This window comes from Corvus kubaryi, unplaced genomic scaffold (assembly GCF_017639235.1).
Source record: "Corvus kubaryi isolate FWS band 111438036 unplaced genomic scaffold, C.kubaryi_AGA036_p1.0 132, whole genome shotgun sequence".
NCBI lineage: Eukaryota > Metazoa > Chordata > Aves > Passeriformes > Corvidae > Corvus > Corvus kubaryi.
Window position 1 is genome coordinate 972,780 of NW_024580666.1, and position 20,582 is coordinate 993,361.

The following is a 20,582-nucleotide window of genomic DNA, read 5'->3' on the forward strand; positions in this document are numbered from 1 at the left end:
CTGAGCTGCTGGCTCCTATAATGAACTATGACTAGGGAGACCCTTAAGCGAGACAAAACAGAGAAAATTTATAGCACCACGGTGAGGTTACATGTATTCACACAACCCAAACTAAGTAGGAACAGGACAGTTTAGCACCTGGATTGAAAATCCAAGGGAACACTCCTGCACACAGGTCTTGGCTGCCTATGGCTGTTGCAGGTCCTGGAGCACTTTTCAGTGAACATCTAAGCTTTGGACAGGGTAATTACAGTCTGCTTACCCAAGCCCCCTTGGAAATCTGAGCAACACCAGCTCTCTGCTCTGAAACACTTGTTTTCAGCTGGTGGGCCATGTTCAGCTTCCTGCCGAAGGTTGTGCTGCACTGATTGGGGAAGAGATCCCTGTGTGCTGCCTCAGCACCGTGTGAGATGATTTGAGACTTGTTGGAGTAAAAGATGTTGCAAAAACTCGAATGGGTTACGTTACTGCTACTCCAGGAGAGGCCTCAACGCCAGAAGTGAGCAATGGGGCAGTGAATCAGGGAGCATTTCTGAAGTACCTATCTGCTGGGGCGATTCTGGGAACACAGCACTGCAGTGAAATGCCTAACAGAGAGAGAGACAGATAGAAGTCGTTTGAGCACAGCTTTGGAAAGTCAGAACTCCTCTGTGCTTACCCCACTTTAGCAAGGGCCAGAGCTATTTCTTCAAGGACTTCCTTGAAGAAATGTAAGCAAAGCAATGTTGCCGTTAAAGAGAGATAATGCCATTTATGTACATGTTTGGTCTATTGTCACAGTAAGCAGGTAAGGTTTGCAAGGCACATGTGAAGCTCCAATAAACACTAATTAAATATTTTTCTCTGTCATCCATTTCCCATAGACGACAGTGAAGTTTCTACACTAGCTGTTTTAGTAGCTAATTAAAACTATGAGGTGCCTCTACCTGGCAGCTTAGACATATTTATTCGCTAGCACAGGGAGAGCTTCCCCTGGATATGTAACCACCAACAAAACCTGTTAGCAAAGCACTTCATCTCCGGGAGCCGGCGAGGGAGCGCGATGTCACGGCGGTGCTGGCACGCACGGGGGGCGGCCAGGGGGACTCACCTGCCCCGTGGGGACCCGCCCTCGGGGGCCGGGGTGTCCCGTGTCGCCAGGGCCTCTCCCCAGCCCGCCCGGCCCCAAAGTTTGGCGGGGAAACTTTGTGTGTAGGCGCCGCTGTGGAAGCGCCTCCCGGGAGCAGCGGGCAGGTGAGGGGCTGCCGCCGGGCACCCACCTGGGACGAGCGGGAGGGTGGGCGAGCTTGCGGCGGGATCTGCTCCGCGGCCCCGGCAGCAGCCGCTCCCCGCCGGCACCGCCCAGCCCCGGGGCATCGGGACCTTCGGCGGCGGCAGCGGCGGCGGCGGCGGCGGCAGCACGGCGGACCGGCCCTGGGGGACGAGGATCAGCCCCGGCTCTTGCCGTGTCCGAGGAGAGCGGCTCCAGCGCCGGGAGCGGCCCCGACGGGGCGCGGCGCGTCCCCAGAAGTTGAGGGGATGGCAGAGCCCCAGCTGCGGCACCGCGCGGGGCTGCGCTCCGCACGCCGAGCAACTTTTCTGCTGACTCCCCACACCCACACACACCCCTCCGTCGTCACACACCGGGAATCGGGAATTCGTGGCACGTCTCCAGAATAAAAAAATGGGCTGGTATTTTGCCTGTGCGTTTTCTAGCAGTAGGGTGAATGACTGGGGCAGGCTGCGAGTCTTGTTGGCATGCTGATAGCACCTCGGTTCCCTGCAGTCCGTAAACAAGACTGTGTCATTTCAACAGTTCAGAAAACGGAAGATCTGGCTTTGACACAGTCCTTTTGCTAACGTTCCTTATCCTGAGTGTGGGAAGAAATCCCACCTACAATCCTGCTAGAAGACTGAGAGAAATCAAGTTTCTGTCTTGCGAGCAGTGTTTTTGTTTAACTTTCCAAAATCCTGGGGACTTCCATGGCACTGCTCACTGACTCCCAGGAGTGCTTCAGACAGGTAAGACCTAAGCATGCCGAACTCGTCTTTTTCTGCTAAGGTCCCTCGGTCCTGACTGGGAAATGTTATTAATAATAATGATTTTTCCTTTTTGAAGTGAGATGTCCAGCAGCTGTAGTATGACACCCTTGGAACTGAGCATCCTGGTGAACTGGTGAAGTTGCAAACTTGATGCTTTCTGTGTCTTCTCTATTCTCCGTAAGTAACCAAAACTTTCCGTGATGCTGATGTGTCAACCTGCATACACATGGGTAGCGCAACTTGGCATTTATATGTTCTTAACACAAGCATAACTTTTGTTTGTTTAGAACTGCAGCTTTAAATTAACCTACAAGTGTTTGAGGCAAGTTGCTATGTGCATTAAGCCAACATGGTCCGAAGTTTAGTAGGATTTATGGTTCAGAAGCAGGATCAGGTAAGTGGTGCACGTGTTCTCAGAAACACTGAGCCTTGCTTACGTCCATTGTTTCATTAAATTGATATTTTTTCTTTGGAAGTATATCAAAAGGATAATGATGAACTAATGATGTTAATAGATTAAAATGGCAAAATCAAATGAAAACCATATTTTCTTCGCCATGTTATTAATTTTGTATAATATGTTGTATGCTATAAAGTGCATTTATAACAAAATGTAATTGCTATAACAACATTGTGGTCTTCTATGTAACAAGGGAGAGTGGAGTTGAAAAATGTTAAATACGTACAGGTTGACTGGGTGAGAAGTTGCCTTGGTGATGTCGATATTTGGAATTTCCTGACTGCTGTTAAAATTTCAAATTTTTAAGCTTTATTTTTTCATAATATTGAAAAAATAAAGCGGGGCTTTGTTGTTTCATAATTGGCAGTGGGTGAGTGAAGAATGCTCACTTTGATAAAAACAGATCTCTCCTTTGAGGAGAAATCCCTATACATTTCATAAAAAAATTTCATTATTTGTGTCTTATGGAGCTCTAACTGAATTCTCTTAACTTGATTTGCAATGTTGGTAGGTAGTAATCTTCTGTTATTGCCAGTAATAAAAGTTGGGCAGGCCAGATGGTGTCTTCAATTACACTTTAACACAGCCTTCTTATAAGCAGCTCTTCAGGTGAAGAAGTTGCTGAGGTGTCAGCAGGACTGATGTAACAGTGGGCCTGTAATGATGTTTGTATCCCCCTAGTAAATTCCTATGGATAGGAAATCTACTTAAAGGGAATTTTGGTTTGGTTTGCGGTGATTTTTGGGTGTTGTTGTTTGGGTTTTTTTCTGAGGGGTGTTTGATGAGTGGCTGGTTGGTTCAGTTTTTTAATTTTTATGAACTTTCTCAGCACCACTGTTTGACTATCTTGATCTTCTTACTCACTTCAAATTTCTGTAAGGCCTTTGCTTTCACCCAGCCGTAACAGCGTAACTTGCTGGAGATACAAAATAGTAAATAGTGAATGTTTATTTCTAGCAGCCTTTGTAATAAACCAGAATGAAAAGTAGCACTGCCTGATCTGAGGAACTGTGTGAGCATTGTTAAGAGCTGGAGCTCTGCCTTGTGCTAGTTGTTGTGAAGCCAGAAAGATGAGATGTGGACAGTGGAAAGGTGATCCTGGAGGATCATCTGCGTGTGAAGTGGGACATGAGCTAACAGATGAGAAGTGAGGGAGGAGGGGGAGCGTTGAAGTGAGAAGATATCCTTGCCTCCTTCCACTGAGTGAGCTGAAAGTAGTCTGGGCCAGTGTCCAGCAGAACATTCCTCACTGCAAGATTTTCTTGCCATGATAACTCCAGTGGAGGTATCACAAAATGTAGTGCTTCTTGAGGTAAAAAAGGAAGGAGGGAAGAAAATGAAAAAACAAAAGAAACAACAAAACTGTGCAGTTGCAGTAGCTTTCTGTGTTCTTTTTCTCATTTTGTTTTCATTAATTCAGTTGTGTCTAAGGAGACACTGAGTGGGTGGGAATTTGTGGTATCCCACAGTAATATGAATGCTTTGACCATTATAAAGATTGTCTGGGATTTTTCATCTGTTTTTTGCTGGTTAACCCTGCTTCTTGATATTATTTTTTTCCAGGTGAATCAAAAAAAAAGCTGAAATTAAAAAGAAAGGTTTCTAAATAGTTTGAGGCAACCTAATGTTTTGCGTTTATATGTTCTTGATTTTGGAACTAGGTGATGGTGAGGGTCACAGTGGCAAGAAAATCTAAAGTTAGTCAAACATACTGACCAGATGCCATTGGTTTTGTGTGGTCTAGAATAGGAAGGAGCCAGAATGGTACCTGAGTGCTGAGGTGCCTCTCCTCAGCTGCAGGTATATTTGATTGCAAGGAAGAAAAAGTTGGATGATGTACTGAAAGGAGGAATCATGCCAAAAGCAGGAGGTGCACTCTTCCCCATTTTTGGGTGGCTGTGTTATTTCAGTTGCTTATGTTGGCCTTGTACAGGAATATACCTATTTGAACCCAAAACACAATGGGGAAAATGCAAGGATTTTATATCAGTGGAATGAGGATTCTTGAAATTCTTAATATTTGACAACTGCTAAACAATTTGGACTCAGAAGTAAATGACTCTAGACCCGTAAAAATTCTAAATATTTTTTGTGTTTGTCATCTAAGGCACGTTGTGCTATTGTCTGCCAGACTTACTGCTTCTCCATGATGAAAAAGGATACGTAGTAGTGTCTCTCCAGTTTCTTCAAGTTTCAAGTTTCTTCAAAAGAACTTGAAATTTTGGGGTGTGTGGCTTCAGTTGAAACACATGGGACATACATCCCAAAGAGATGGGGGTGATGTTGGGCAAAAGCAAGAATCTAGTCCAGCACAAGTGTAAGGCACAGAGCAGTTTCTCGGGCTACTTTAGCTCCCTTATAGCAAGAGCCACCCAGCAGGATGGTCCAGGTATCACCCAGGGGAGCCACGTTGCCCAGAACAGGGAACAAAAAAAAGATTGACAGCTTAAGCAGGGATGCTGAACTTCTGTCTGTATATGGCTGATCTCTTTTAAAAATACTTGGGTTGAAAGTAACAGCTTCTTGGCTCTTCACAGCCACAAGAAAACATTTATCTTGACTAAAGAATATTTGCAGGTATTTCGTCTTGCCCAGGATGCCTGAGAGTGTAATCCATGACGGTTGCTTTTTAATACAAAAGGAGCAAATTTGTCAGTGTTGTGCAGCCATTTTTCAAGTTCTACTAAAAGACTCACAGACACAGACTTTTCTAAATGTCACTATAATTTTTTCATATGTGGGTTACAAATCACTGTATTAAATAAATTAAACTACTCATTCAAGCTGAAAATCCTTTAAAATCTTAAAAGGTAGCAGAAGAGTTTGGTTTGATGTATTTAGATTCTAACCTGAGCTAAAATCAGTAATCTTAATTAAAAGTAGTGTTACTCTTGTTTAAGCTTAAAACTTAGCCAATATGTAAATGAAGAATACAGTTTCATATATATTAAATTTAAATAAATTAAACTAATTGGAAGCAGCATGTAAACTCTTGATACAAAGATAATTGTAGTGACTGTGATGGTGGAGTGAATTTGCCTTAGGGTGTGTTTGGTAGCTCAAAACAAAACAAAACAAAACAAACTACCTTGAACTGCTGTTTCCTTTTACAAACTTCTTTCCACTCAAAACCAAAACTAACCTAGTAGAAAAACATCTGTTTTCTTATTAACAAATTAAATTGCTTAATAGTGCTCCTTATTTTACTATACATCTGCATCATCACCTTTCAAGGCTTGTAGACGGTGCTGCATGCAACCATGATGGTGTTTGGGCAAGGTGAGCTGTATATCCTGTGCTGTCATGGGTCATGGATGTATGTGATACTGGCTCCTGCTCTAGGAAAAATGACTGCCACTGTCCCTTGGGTAAATTCTTTGTGGGCTGTAATGTGTTAAACTTCGTCAGTAAGCCCTCATGGTGGTGGCAAGAGCTGGGCAGTCAGGGAGGATGAGAGCAAGTGGCTGGAGAGAGCAGCAGTGCCAGCCTACATGTGTCAGAAATGTTCATGGAGATGTGGTATGAGACACTTTGCTTTCAGCATCATCCATGTGGCCTGAGAAAGCTTTTCTTGCCCACTCAAGGACACTGTTTTTCAGAAAGAAGGGCTAAATATATGGGAGGTTTGTGTAGTCAGAGATGGAAAAAAGTAACAACATCATAAAAGTGGGCTTATTTGGAGGCATGCACTGTCATTGTGTGTGTCTGGATTCCTCACCTTTTTATTATGAGAGGAGCTTGTGAATCCCAAACAGCAAGCAACTGATTCCTGCTTTCTTGTACCTCCAACTTAAGTAATTAATTTCAAAGATTCTTATTCAGACAGTCACGTCTTATTTATTTGCTGCCTTTTTTCCCTCCTAATCCAGCTGCTCTCAATGTCCTGTTACATGAACAACATGGCTTTTGTTTGTGGGAAAACAGAAGAGGTTTGTATTCACTGGTTCTATGACTAGTGGCTCTTGAAGCATTGCTTACACTGGGAAGCCTCTGTCTCATTAGCAGAGTGACTTCTGAAGACATGCAAACAGTGCATTTGCTGCAGCACTGAAGTTAGGTGCAAAGACCTAAGTAGCCTTGTAGCATAGATAAAGAAGATTGCAGATCTGAGAGTGCTGAGAGAAGGCACTGTAGGAGAGGAAGGTACAAGTGATAACAGCTAATGAAGAGCTGGGTGAAAGGAGGCTCCACTACCCATACCTATACAAAAACCATTTCACAGCATTCACCAAGCATTTTCTTTGGTTTTGCCCAATCTTCATAGCTTCCTTCCAACACTGTGCATCATCACAATAGCCACAAACAGGTTCTTGTATATAACACGTAAGAAATTCTCTCTCAGTAGAATCAAAGCAGAAAGGCCAAAGTGGAATAAAGCCTCTCTCACCTTCATTTCATGTGCCTGGTTCAAACCAGTTGCTTCATGACCCTTACAAAAAAGACTTCAGACAGAAGATTTACATTCTGTTAAAGTCTAGCTATCTGTCTTCTATGGAACAATTACACATAAAATGATTAGTATTTAAACCGTGGCTTACATTTTCTGCCAGCCAGTCTGTGCTTAAGAGAAGTATATAGTTTAATGGCACAGAACTGGAAAAACATCTGAAACGTCCTGAACAGTTCTCTTGTTCTTGAAATCTTTTTTGTCTTTCTAATGTAATTACTTTGTTCATTCAACAGCTGTTTTTAATGGGAGTTCCTGCTAAGCTTTATGTGTACTGTATTTTTAGAAACTCAGCAATTATAGATATAACAGTGCTGAGTTATTAAAAAATACAAACTTGTGGAACATGGAGTACTTGTATGATTCAGAATAATTGTTAAGTGCCTGCATTTTCTTTTTCTGTGTGTTCAACCGTTTTATATTTCAAATATCTTCCAGTAGGCTGTATTCATTTAAAAGCTTGAGTCTTTCCTAGCATTCTTTGTGGTAGTTCATCAGACATTTCTGTCATATGCACTGACAAGGCTGTCCATTATGCTGAATTTTAATGCATTTTCTTTTCCTGTGCAGGCCAGTTCCAACAACTGCTCTTCAGCTTCTAATAATGCACTTTCAAACTGAGCACATTCTCATTCAGGTTAGGGAGTTGTCTTCTAGTGATCCACAGTGTCTTCATGTTCTGATGTTATAAAATGAATTTTATGGCCCCTTTGTGGCAAGTGCAGGGTATCAGGTAAATTACTTACTTCCTCTGGGCCCACTGCTGTACAAGAAAGTAATCTTTTTGATAAGTTTTTACATTTGAGCTCATTTCCATTAAACTTAGTAGCAAGAATTGAGTTCCTGACAAGTCCCTCTCCATGTAGCAAAACAGCTGAGTAAAAAGATGATCCATTAATTCATTTTCTGCTGTGTTACTGATACCATCTTATGCCAACATTTCCTAATCCTGCAAAACTAAACTGAACATCATGGTATAACTCCTCGATGTGCAGGCTGAACCGATGCCGAGGCTCTGCGAGCAGAGTGATCACATCGTGGGGTGATCCATCCTTAGGGGCACATGATTATACAGTCCAGAAACAGAGGTGCTGGGTTGCCCATCACAGGGGGCTGGCAGCCTCTTGGAGTGTGACCCAGCCACCTGGGAGGCTCCAGCTGCTTGCTATAGCTTCCCAGCTGTGATGGTTGGTGAGCAGAGTGGGGTACTGGTGTGACACTCAATGATCTCCTTTGGGTCATCACCTCCCTCTGTTATGGCAGCAGGTGATGTTTGCTGTTCTGGAGGTGGGATGGTCTTTTCAGCCACTTCGAGAAACACATCTGCTTGGAACTCGTCTGGGGGTAGAAAGAACATCAAGACTGTGAGCAGAAATACAAGCATTGAATGTAATAGCTTGTGAGAGTTCCAGCTTGTATATAGTATGCTGTTTACACAGTCTCTGGTGAAGAATAAAAATGTAACATGAGAACAAACTCCCTCTCTTGTTATTCCAGGTTGCTGTCTCTGGGGAAGATACCAAAGAAGATGCAGGCATGCTGAAAACTTCAGGAAAGTGAGCAATGAGTCCTTCTGAATGCTGAAAAGAAGCCCCCTTATAGGGTCATGAACCTAAGACAAGTCTTCGTGTCTGTACTGCTGTTTGGAGTAGCTGGTCTACTCCTCTTCATGTATCTGCAAGCTTGGATTGAAGGACAACATACAGGTACACCAAGTTTTCTCTCTTTTTTTTTTTAATGTAATTGCATCTATTATTTTAAGATGACCGTAAAATCTGCTGAGGACAGTTGGGGGTAGAGTCCCCCCCTTTGGCAATAGAAGGGCTTTGAAAATAGTCTTGTTTTAATTGCTACACTTTATTAAGAAATTTCTTCAATCACATGAAAAGATGCCCCCAGCTACCTAATCGTATTGTATCAGCTTCATTTGCAAAAGCAAGTGTTGCAAAAGCATCCTGCACGTCCAATTTAGAAATAATTCTCTATGATGATTTGTTGTGGGGTTTGTACATTACATTTTGTGTGGTAAAGCAATTTTTGGAGAATTACTGCTGTGTTTTATAGACAAAAATGGTCTTCTAAACAGCAGTGCTTGTGGAATCATCCTTTCCCTTTCTTTTTGGTGTTGTTTGTTTGAGACTGAGCCTACAAGACTTTTTATATGTAGCATCAGAGTCATATTGCAACTTCAGGTAAATCTCTGTTAGCATTGGCTCAGGATTATACTTCTGAATGGTATTTCCGTTGTTCCCCATTTATGATATTTTGGTTTGCACCCCAGCTTGATCTAGATTCTTTTATGGACAAAACTAAACCAGGATATTTACCTCAACCCCTACTGGAAGCTCACTTCATGGGACCAGTCTAGAGTTAGTCTGAAGTAACCCTCCACAAAATGTGTAAGGGGTGGGCGTCAGTAAGGTCCTTAACAGCCATGGCTTTGCTCTGCAGATCCACTTCTATTATGTCACCTTATCAAAGGCATATCCTTAATTTTACTTGTATACTTGTACTGGGGAGTTAGGGTTTTGCTTTCATGGTTTGATTTTGGTTGGGTTTTTTTGGTGGTTTTTTTGGTTGGTTGGTTGGTTGGTTTATTTGCTTGGGGGTTTTTTGTCAGTGGTTTTTTGTTTGTTTGTTTCCAACTTATTAAGTCTTGACTTTTAGATCCTCTTGTCTCTATCACTCAGCTTTCATTTCCTCTGTAAAACTCTTACTTTATCGTATGTTGATACCATTGTGAAGAAATACATCTGTAAAACCACATTAGTCTCTGGCTTTATTGATCTGTGCTGTTATTCCATACGAGCTGCTAGACTCCAGTATGTTTTAGAGAGCAGTGTTGAGGGGGAAATCTAGTGCATCATTCCTACAATTGTTTGACAGTGACCTTGAGGTTTTTTTCAGTTAAGTGCAATGATCACATCATGAATTTTGGCTTGTTAGGTTTTCTGGGCTGTCCCAAGGTATTCACAAGCTTGTATTAACAAAACTTTCATAAGAGGTAATACAGGCTCCCTTTGGAAACGTTCCCTTGTAATCAGTTGTTGACAGAAGGGTGCTGGCAGAAACTGAGCATGAAGCAGGAGGGGGTCTTCCTTGAAAATCTCTATTGTTGTCAGGAATGTTAAGGGCAGATATCCTTGCTTTCAAGGTAGTTCAGGAATGTAGATCATGACTGTAGATTATTGATTTATTTACTTGCTGACATTCTTCACATTCCTCGCATCTTTTCTTGTGCTGTAATTAACCTTTCTTTCCTTGCTCCTTGTTGCTGTTTCTCACTGCAGGTTTTTTTGACTCCTTTCTTTTGTAAGTATCTCTCTACCATTAAAAAGAAACAGGAAAAATAAAATAAATACTCTGTTCTTTTGGCCAACCAGATGCTTTCTTTGGGGTTTTCTTTGATATATTACTATAATCTTCTTCAGAAGAGAGGCTTCTCCTTGCACACATGTCATTTCCATGTGGAAACATTTCTTTAATAAAATGGAAACTATCAGAAAATAATGGTTCGTGAGCTTAAAGTGTGACTGCAGTTCTGAGTGCCCTTTTACCTCATTAGACTGCTGTTGTGACAGCACTTCAGCAAGATCCAAAAAAAAGAATTTTGGCATTCTCTATAGTAGCAGTAGAGAAGGTATGTGGTCATGCACGTTGGCAAGAACATGGCAAAAACTCATTCTTTGGTGTCTGCTCTTGCTTCTTCTTCCAACTTAACATTTTAGGAGCCATTCTTTTTTATTTCAAACACCTGTATCTCCCCTAAACCTTCTGCAGCTCAATTCTCTAATGCTCCCCTCCTGTATGCTGTTTAAGAGTCAATATGAAATACAACATATTTGCATATTCACAATATACATAAGTTTAGGGATGGGCATTTTGCCATCTATTTTTTCCCCTCTTCTGCTGTGTTTTTCATATTGCCATGTGTTGTGCACTGTGGCTTTTTTGGGGATGAGCTGTATCTGGAGAATCCTAAACTGACAAGTATCTTTGCAAGGATTTTATGCGTTCCTTTAATCTCCTCGCTAGCTGCACAGCTGTAAGACAGCTAGTTTTAATCTGCAAGTGGCTGAGCATGTGATGTGATGCTCTATTCGGAAATGGAAAGTGCGCCTCGTGCTTCTCAATTGCCGTGCTACGAGCCTGTAGAGACAAGTGTTTGTTGTAGGCAGAACTATTTTTATCTTCCACGGTGCCCTGCTCAAGACCTACAGCATTCATGTTTGCATTTGGTTGCTGAAGGGATGGAAAGTTGGATGTGTTTGAGTTTAGGAAAGTGTCTATTTTGCACTTGTGAAATGCTTCTCCTTACCACCCTGTTCCTCTGAATATCTGGAGCCTTTATAAATCACAATTTCTGGAAAAGATAGTGAATTTTACTCAGTTGTTGTTTGTAATGTTCATGCTTATTTCTCAGGCTCTCCTAAGTGTGGTGTGAATTATTCCCAATCAGATGTAGATTTTTGGGGGGAACTGGAAAATTATACGGTAGTTTTCAATTTCCTTTTTAATGTTTGTCCTACTGTATTAAAGTTGGACTATTTTCTTTCACACTCACCATTCTTATTGCTACTTTTTCTAGCTACTCATAATTTTTCACACTATATCCAATGCGAGTTTTTATTCATAGTTTGCTTTCTCTCTTTTTGGATCTCTTATTTCTACTTGCTTTTCACATCTCTGAGATCTCAACTGTGATTTGAGTCCCATTTGTCTTATTTTGCTCTATACTGATCTTATCTAAGCATGTTTTTCTCTGATTTACTTTTACAAACTTCCCTCATTACTCAAATGTATCCAGCCCAGGAACACCTCTAATTTTTCATTCTGTCCATCTACTGCAGATGCACCTGCAGGCTCAGCAGCTGGATGTACCTCTCAGCACAGCCATGTCTTCTGCTCCCTCCCACTGTGCTTGGACTCTTCAGATTATTTCTAGTCATATTTATCATCCCTATACCTTAAAAAATGGAAAATCTTTCATTTAGAGATGTCTAAGAAACAGCTGCTAGCTACGTGGTGGTCCTCTCTGATGGCTTTTCAGAGACATTAGCAGACTGAGAGAACAGGGGAGCTTCTTGGTTTGGCTCTGGGCATGGAGTGTATAAAGACAGGATGATAGATCTTTACTTCTGTTGGGTATCTTCAGTTCACCTCGGTGGAGTAATTGGGAACAAACTTGTCAATAGACTGGTGTGAGCATCAATACATACAGACTTCTTCTGGATGAAAATTTAGTTGACAACATGATGCAATATGTATGGAGCCCTTCATGTTCTCCATATATAAATATATCCACTTGTATATAAATTCACATACATGAATGAAGCTTGACGTGAATTCAGCTGGATCCTACAGCTTTACTTGACAGTTCTCCATACCATCTTGAATTATGCAGTGCAAGCATCAAATATTGTGGCACTGATTAAGGAGCAATTACTATTTATGACATGCTTAGAAATTTCCAGCACTGTTAATCTTATTCAGGGGAAGCAAACTGCTGGGCCTTCCAGGGCTGATGTTGAGTTCTGTACCATGAATCACCTGAATTAAGTGGTTGTGGGGTACAAAGGACACTTGTGATTTAATCCTGCAGTATTAGAGATTTGAATTGGAGTTTTAAGATAGTTATTCTAATTTTGTACTTTGAAACACCTTGTTTTTAGGGGGACTGTTGTGATTTAGTGTGACTGATGAGTACAAAATAATCTGAGAATATCTTTGAGATTAGAACTGTGTGCTGGGTTTGTTGTTTGAGTTTTTGCCATGTATTGGTTTTTCCCTTCCCTCAAAATTTGTGTATTTCTTCTGTTGTGAAGTGTGCCTAGTAAGCCCATGATTATGAAGGACTACTTAATAACAGTGTAGTATTTCCACTAATTAAGGTCTACACTGCCCTGCCATAGATTTCTGGTTCTCAAGGGTGAAAAAGTCTGCATCTTCTCTTTCCCAGCAGTTTTGTATCTCACCTTAAGGGTACTGAGATCTTTCTGCATGCTATCTCCTCACTTTGCAGGGTGTCAATTTTGTAGCATCACTGGTTGCCCAGGCATCCTTCCGCAGTCCATGTGCTTTCCAGCAATTTGTGCATCCACCTCCTGAGGACGTTCATGACCCAGATCTTACACTCATTTCTCAGGCCACGGGTCTTCTTTTGTAAAGAAACAAAATAAAAATTCAGATAAAAATCACATTTTAAAAAAAGTTTTAAATTCCATGAGCTTTCATGCAATTCTTAGCACAAGCTTTCACAATTTAGTCTGCTATTGTTGTAACCACCTAGGCTGTATCCATACTACATATTCCTTGGCATAAACAGGTGGGCTTTTTTCCCCACCTTGCCAGATTTGGTAATCCAAGGGGGTCTTTTGGGTCCTTTAGTAATCTGGTGAATTTTTTTGAGTCCATGGAGTGACTTTCTTCCTTACCTTGACACTCTAACTAGCAATTGAATGTGTATGTACACACAATAATATTTACTCTTTTTTGGTTTTTTGGCTTGATTTTTATTTAAACTTTGTCTAAAGTGAAGAAACACTGATGTGTCTTAAAGAATAGTTCATAAGTAATGAATTGCAAAGGCAACTGTTTCATAGAAGTCATAATTTTTATTAATTAATCTTCAGAAAATACCTCAAAGTAATATATTTGTAGAAAACAGGTTTGTAAATAAAGAAAAAAACACTGCTCAATAATGGTTATTAATTATGAATAATTTAATTCTTCTAGTAACATTGAAATATTTCTGCTGTCAAAGTCCTGGGTGGTTTATGGGAGTCTTTTAAGTCTTCTGGAGAACATCACTGGTATGGCAAACAATTCTTGCTGGTTTACAATGCCCAGCTACTAATGAGGCTGTTCTAATGAGCCTGAGGGTACTTAGGTTTTACCGTTCTGGTTGGAATATGCTGTGGGTTTTGTGTAAATTGTTTCTCTTTCTTTGCTTTTTTAAAAATCTACCCCATTATTGGATTGAAGCACAAAAGAAAGAGGGTTCAATAGGATCAGTAAATGCTGATTGGTTAACGACTGCAGAGGTACTGAAATCCCAGAAATGCTACAAAATTTTATTCGGTTAATTTCTCCATATAACACAGAATGGGTTTCCTTCTTCCCCCCGGCCCCAGTTTTCAGTAGATGGAAGCTGTAAGGAGAGAACAATTGCCTTTGCAGGAAAAAAAGCTATTAAGAAATAGGTGAAATTGATATTTTCTCAAACCACAATGGTCTAAAAACACAAGTAAAAGTTAAATATAAGAGAAGATGGTTTTCTGAGCTACTGATTGTAGAGTATCACCTTGTCTTCAGCAGTTGCAAACCCCAGAAGCTTTAAGAATAAAATGTTAAAATTTCATATTTTATAACACTCAAGGCTGTATTTATCTGTTTCTGAGGATATTCTTCCCAGGTCTGGCTGTTTAGCAGCCATTTCATTCATTTTTTGTTCGTTCATTTTCATCTTGCATTTCATTCATTTTATTTTTATCAGTCCTATAGCTAAATCACATTTAATTTTAGAAATCTTTCTGGTTTCGAAGAAATTCCAACTTCCACATTCTGGTGGTACAAAACACCAAGTTCAGCCTTTGACTAATAACCACCTTGTCAACTAAACCATAGCATTAAGTGCCATGTCCAGTCTTTCTTGAACACCTCCAAGATGATGACTTCACCACCTCCCTGGGCAGCCAGTTCCAATTCTAAAATATGCTTTCCATGAAGAAATTCTTCCTGATGTCCAACCTGAACCTCTCCTGGTACAGCTTGAGGCTATGTCTTCTCTTTCTGTTGCTGGTTTCCTGGGAGAAGAGATTGATCCCCAGCTGGCTACACCCTCCTTTCAGGCAGTTGTAGAGGGTGATAAGGTCTCTCCTGAGCCTCCTTTTCTCCAGATTAAATATCCCCAGCTCCCTCAGCTGCTCCTCATACAATTTACTCTCTAGAAACGATGATGAAAAGATGAATGTTTTCCTTTTCATGGCTTGTTCCATTTTCCTTACGTGCACTGCACATTTTCAGAAGAGCAAGTGGTGACTGCTGCAGTATATTTAAGGCTGCTTACCTCTGTGTCTGATGTTGAACTGCTTTGATATGTTGCTTGATTACAAACAGTCCTGTTAAAACGTGGTGTGGTCTCTGCAAAATTCAAAGGGAAACCTTTGGTTTCTTACTGGAATTAAATTGAAAATTCTGTTCTTTAAGTGTGTGTATATACATACAGGTATGCATATATATTTGTTTAAAGTATCCCCTTTATTTTCCTTCTTTTTATGGGAGTAGAGACTGCTGGTAGGAGAAATATTTTAGATGGAAACCTATCTTCTTACCACAGTCAGCTATTGGGATACATGGGAATGAATTTATATGGAACCATTTTTTTTGTATTCACATTCTAGAGCCTTCATTTCTGTCTTTTTGTTCCATTTTACTCATTTTGTCTTACTGTAAACAGGTTATTGGTGTTAATTTGGGATATTTCTGGAGCATATTGCAATGTGTGTGAAACAAGCATTTAGAGATCAGGAGGCTGACAGGTTTCAAGTAATGGGAGCCATTCAGTGTACAAGGAGTTAATGTCTGACAGATGATGTGTATGATTTAGCTAGAAAAAAAACATGATTTGTGTCAAGGAGCAAAAGATTCAAGGAAGAAGAGAAGTGCCTTTGGTTTTTTTTTAATGTGAAAAAACCTGGTTTTATTTTTGGTTCTTTCTTATTTTTAACGGTAATCATTATTTCACAGCAGCATAAATATTGGCTGGGCTTTCAAATTTGGGTCCCTACTTCCTCAGAGGAGTGTCTCACTTTTTGTATTTTTTTTAATTTATGTTAATAGCATATTCAAAGAAAAAGAATGTTTCTACATTCTACCATATTCCTGTGCAAGACATTTCCTATCTGTCAGTTTGAAACTGGGAAGATTCATGACACATCAGCACATAGTGTTTTTCCTCACAGCTCCTCCAACCTTGAGCCTTGTGGCTATATGTGTGGGAGTGAATGTTACTGTGTTCAGCCACAAAGAAGAGAGCGCTAGCTGAGTTTTCTCAGATGCTACGTTTAAACAACAACAAAATCTAAAATAAACAAACAAGCAAGCCCCTTCCAAACCTTCCAAATTGACTCATTTTTATCAAAGGTCAGGGTCAATAATCAAATCAGCTTAAAGATTCTGCTTTTTGTAAATGAGTAAATATTCATTACTCAAGAAAACTGAAAAATATGCTGTATTTTAAGCATTTCCCTGTATATAGATGAAACCATTCTCAGGCATGTATGAGCCTCCCTTGATGTAAAGTGATGGGGAATAGAATACCACACACATCCATTGCTTTGGATTTTGATTGGTTTGATCTTGATTTAGTGAAGATATGCAGCAGCATCCTGTACTGCCTGGAAAGCCATATTTGGCAGCGAGTACAACCTAGAAAATATTATTGCCTACAGTGATTCTTTCGGAACTCTCACTCCTTCCTGTCCCACTCATATCCACCAAAAATGATTGTTTCCTTATCACTTGAGAGCCTCCCCATGGTAACAACATCCAAGACAGTCATTGACCTCTATTAAACCTGTGTGAAAGCTGTGTGATAGAAGTACAGTTTTTCCCTCTCAGCTTTGTTGTTTCAAATGATTTTGTTTATGTTGACCTCTCAGCTTTCTATCACACAATCCTGCCAGGAATTCACAGCACATACCTCTAGCAAGATCAGGCTGAGTGGGCACAGTTTTTGTCTCTTGGCACCATCTACAAGGGACAATGACATGAGTTATCAAAATATTTGAGGAATGATAGACATCTTTCTTCTTCTTTTTTTTTTTCTGGAGAATGATAATAATAATTTTCCTGTTTACAGTTCCATAGTATGCTGATTAAAAAAAACCCAAGACGTGGTCACTGTTAGACTTTTCCAAATGAACAATGACTCTTTTTTGTTTGGTTGGGTTGGTTGGTTGGGTGGCAGGGATTTTTTTTTGTTTTTCAGGGATGTTGCAGCACAGAAGCTTCTGGAATGGCAGGGGTGGGATACAGTGTTGAGTCAATGGTTGCAAGGATTTCAGTTCCCATGGACAAAAACGCCTATGATTCAAGCAGACAACAAAGAGGGAAGAAGGGGAGGAGCTCTTAAGAAAGTCCTTGACTTTGGAAAATTGACTTTCTTAAGTAACAAAGATAGCGAGGCAAAATTTGTCTCCTAGCAAAGAATTTCATTGCCCTAGAACATAACAGGTGATGGCCTACTAGCCACAGATTTCGACATGCACCTCAGGGGATGTCTTCTGCATGTCATAGACACTGGGTAACATCCAGGAACGTAACTGAAGATCAGCAGCCTAAGGTTAGGAATAATCAGAACCAATATTAAATTTCACTGCGGGTAAGTGCCAGGTGAAGGACGAGGTGTTAACTGATTTTATATTTAATGTGATTGGAATGGAGCAGGTCATTTCAGTACAAATTATAGTCCAACAACAGAAGAACTTGCCCAGCTGTATGGACATGTGTAAGGGCATAGATGGAGGAAGAATCTGTTAAAGGTTTGTAATACTTTCTGTGACAGATATATTATGATCTAGGCCTAATACAAGCCTGCACTTAGGATCAGCTCGAGTGGACTTGGGGTTGTTTAGAGTTGTGTAGCTGGGCCCTGGGTATGGGCATATTGCCTCTCAGTAAATTATATGCAAAAGAAATGAGGGTTTGGAGGTGTTTGGTTTTGATTATGGTCAGCTAGGGAGATGTGGTGTGTGAGTTCTGTTAGTTGCAGCTGGAAACATTCAGTTGCATTAAAGAGGAAAATATCAGTGCCTCATGCTTTGCCATTCATCCACAAAATAGCTCTGTTAAGGAAAGAAAATATGTCTAACAGGAAATAATAAGTATGGTAAACATTGTTTGCAAAGACAGTTTTTATTATACTTCATATTCTTGCTTTAATTTTTTAAAAGAGCTTCTTCTGGGAAGAGAGGGAAGCAGCTGTTCCTGAATTGTTGCCATACCCCCATAATGTTTCTCTTGTTCAGAGGTGTATGTCATGAGAGGTTACTTTGACTTTGCATAACCATACCATGTTTTCAGTTGGTAAAGGTGGGAGATAATGTTTTGTTTAAGAAGTACATTTCTGCTCCCATGCAGCAGTTGATGGTCCCCAGACAGTGCAAGCCTTAGTGTGAACAAGGGTCTTGCTTTCTCGGGTTAGGATGGGGGCCAGTGGATCTCCAGTGAAGACACCCATTTGCTGGGAAGTGCAGTGTTTTCTCTGCCTGGCTGGGAGTCACAGTGTGGTTCCCACTGTTCCTGTTTGCTGGAGAAGCTGTCTGCTGTGGCTGCTCCTGTCAGCATCTCAGAGGGAATGAACATACAGCAGGGTGTGTGCTGTGCCCTCACAGGAGGATCAGCTACTCACCTGGAGGGGACACAACGTCACGTCTGTGCTCATGATGGACACAAACAGTAGAGTGCCAAAAAGCTGCTACTGATGGGCATTGGCAGGGGAAGGACCACCAGCTTTGTCCTTTGCAGAGGGCTTTGGAGACAGCAGTGGATTATGAAAAACTGCAGCTCTTTAGTTACTCGATGGCTGCTAGCCATCGAAGATTTTGGTTTCTTCCACCAAATGTCCTTGAGCCCTGTTACTTTTCAAATGTGTTCTTCTTGACTTTGGCATCTTCTTGACTTCTGCAACAATGGCAGAGAAGAAGAAGCTTAAGTTAGCAAAATCTTAATAGAACTGGGTGAATAGAATTTCGCTTTCTGCTCCACTCATCTGTGCAAAATAATTTTTTTATTCCTGGAAGAACACTTACTGGACAAATAATGCAGTGGAATCTGTTGCAATAATGTTATTGCATTAAAAAACCATACTACAATATATTGAAATGTTACACTACACTTTTCGAGTGAATTCTGGCAATACAAATCAGGAAAATACATAGATGCATTAATTTTATTTTTGTTTTTCTTTGTTTCTGGCTCTTTCTTGCTCTCATTAAAGAGTCATTAATGCACAGTATGCCTTGTCCACTGCTGAGAACTAATGGGCTACAATCTGTTGACACAGGTCATGGCACACATTGAATTGTGTGTAAAATGCAGCCTGTTACTTTAAAAATTATGCATATAATTCATTAAATGTCATTGCTTTAAAATGATTCTGTACTTGCAGTCAAGAATTATGGAGCACTTTCCAGAAAGCAGTTCTGTTCTTGATGCTGGGCCAAAGAATCAAGACTTTTCATGAACTTCAGCTTGATTTATAAACTATTTGGAAACACTCATGCTAAGTAGCTCTACAGAACAGTTGTTAATAAAGGTGACAGATATTTGTTTTGCTTAGAAACTGAAATTTCCATGGGAATTAAGATTCTCAAGTTGTCTAACCTTTTCTGCCTACCAGCAGTCCTCAAAGAGGTCATCAAATATGTAAAATTCTGACACTGGGGAAGAACCAAATCTGTCATGTTGTGTGATGGGAGGGAAAGAGGCAGGTCAGGCAGCCTAGTAGAAGGATGGAAATTTACTTGGATGTGTTTTCATCTTTTTTACTCTTTTGCTGTGGGAGCTGCTGAATTATTAATGCAATAATAAAGTCCATTTGTTGTGAATAGACTCCTAATCACTAAAGAAATTACTCGTAGGATCAAAATCATTAGCGTGAGAGTTGGCTGACTGCTCGCCGAATAAATTATATCCAATGAAGAAACAAACTGTAAAAGAAATACACTAATTTTTTTTCCAATAATTATTTGATGAGTTTTCTTCTTCCTCTGTGCAATTTTATGTAAAAGGTTTGCTATTGCAGTCTGATGGCAGGTAGAAGGCAATGAAAAACATCTCAAAACCCCCCTGGCTTTGCTTCTGGATTTCAAATTAGTTTCATGGGATGGGGGCCAGCACAAAGTATATGTGAAATATAACAAATAATATGGACTTTGGGGATTTTTTTTTTTATCCTTTTACAGATGGCAAAATTAATTTCACCCTACTTCTTTTCTGTTATAATTTTTCTGGTTCTGTGTGCCTATTTTGAAGACGAACAGGAGGATGAGACTGGGCTTATGTAGGCTGAGGTAGTTGCAGTGAGGTATAAATACTTCATGATTTATTTAACCTTTGAGCAGAAATTCCTTTCTGGTAGAATTAATCTGCAAATAGCTGAGGTGTGCTACCACTTAAGTTATGATTGATCATGCAATATAACAAAACTCTATTGGCATCAGGTTTAGGACTGATGTACATATAAATATAATGCAGATAAAGCTGCCAGATGCTGTGACTGACAGGTGGGTTCAAGGTATTCTTGGCAAGAAGACTCAGCCTTGACTCTCCAGCCACTAAAATGTGCATATTGGACAGCTGGTATTAATATTCTGTAAATAAAATGCAGTTTAATGACAGCTGGGAAGCAGTTTAAGCGAAGTCTAGTCTGTGATGACCAATGCACACACAAATTAATAACTGCCTTTCTGGAAAGTTAGAGGTTGATCTTGGTGTTTTAAATGAGCTAATCCATGTGGACTAAAATCCACTTAAGGCATTCATATTAATTACTTGGGGGAAGTCAGATGTTTATTTGCAAAATTTTGCTATCCTTTCAGCTTTCATTTGGGGCTGAGAACCACATATTTCACCTGGGTCAGAGGGCTG

The 20,582-nt window shown here is 40.4% G+C and overlaps 1 protein-coding gene across 3 annotated transcripts in view; it reads left to right on the forward strand.

Annotated features, from left to right (window-relative positions):
* The first annotated feature begins 1,237 nt into the window (after positions 1–1,237).
* CHST9 (carbohydrate sulfotransferase 9) overlaps positions 1,238–20,582 on the forward strand; it is a 90,989-nt gene continuing 71,644 nt past the window's right edge. The window contains exons 1-3 of one of the 3 annotated variants that reach the window (XM_042029324.1): positions 1,238–2,001; positions 2,099–2,199; positions 8,427–8,635. In XM_042029324.1, the coding sequence (XP_041885258.1) occupies positions 8,536–8,635 (100 nt within the window). In that variant the 5' untranslated portion in view covers positions 1,238–2,001; positions 2,099–2,199; positions 8,427–8,535. Of the gene's footprint in view, positions 2,002–2,098; positions 2,200–8,426; positions 8,636–20,582 lie in introns of those variants that run through there. The other 2 variants (XM_042029334.1, XM_042029351.1) reach the window with 2 other exon arrangements.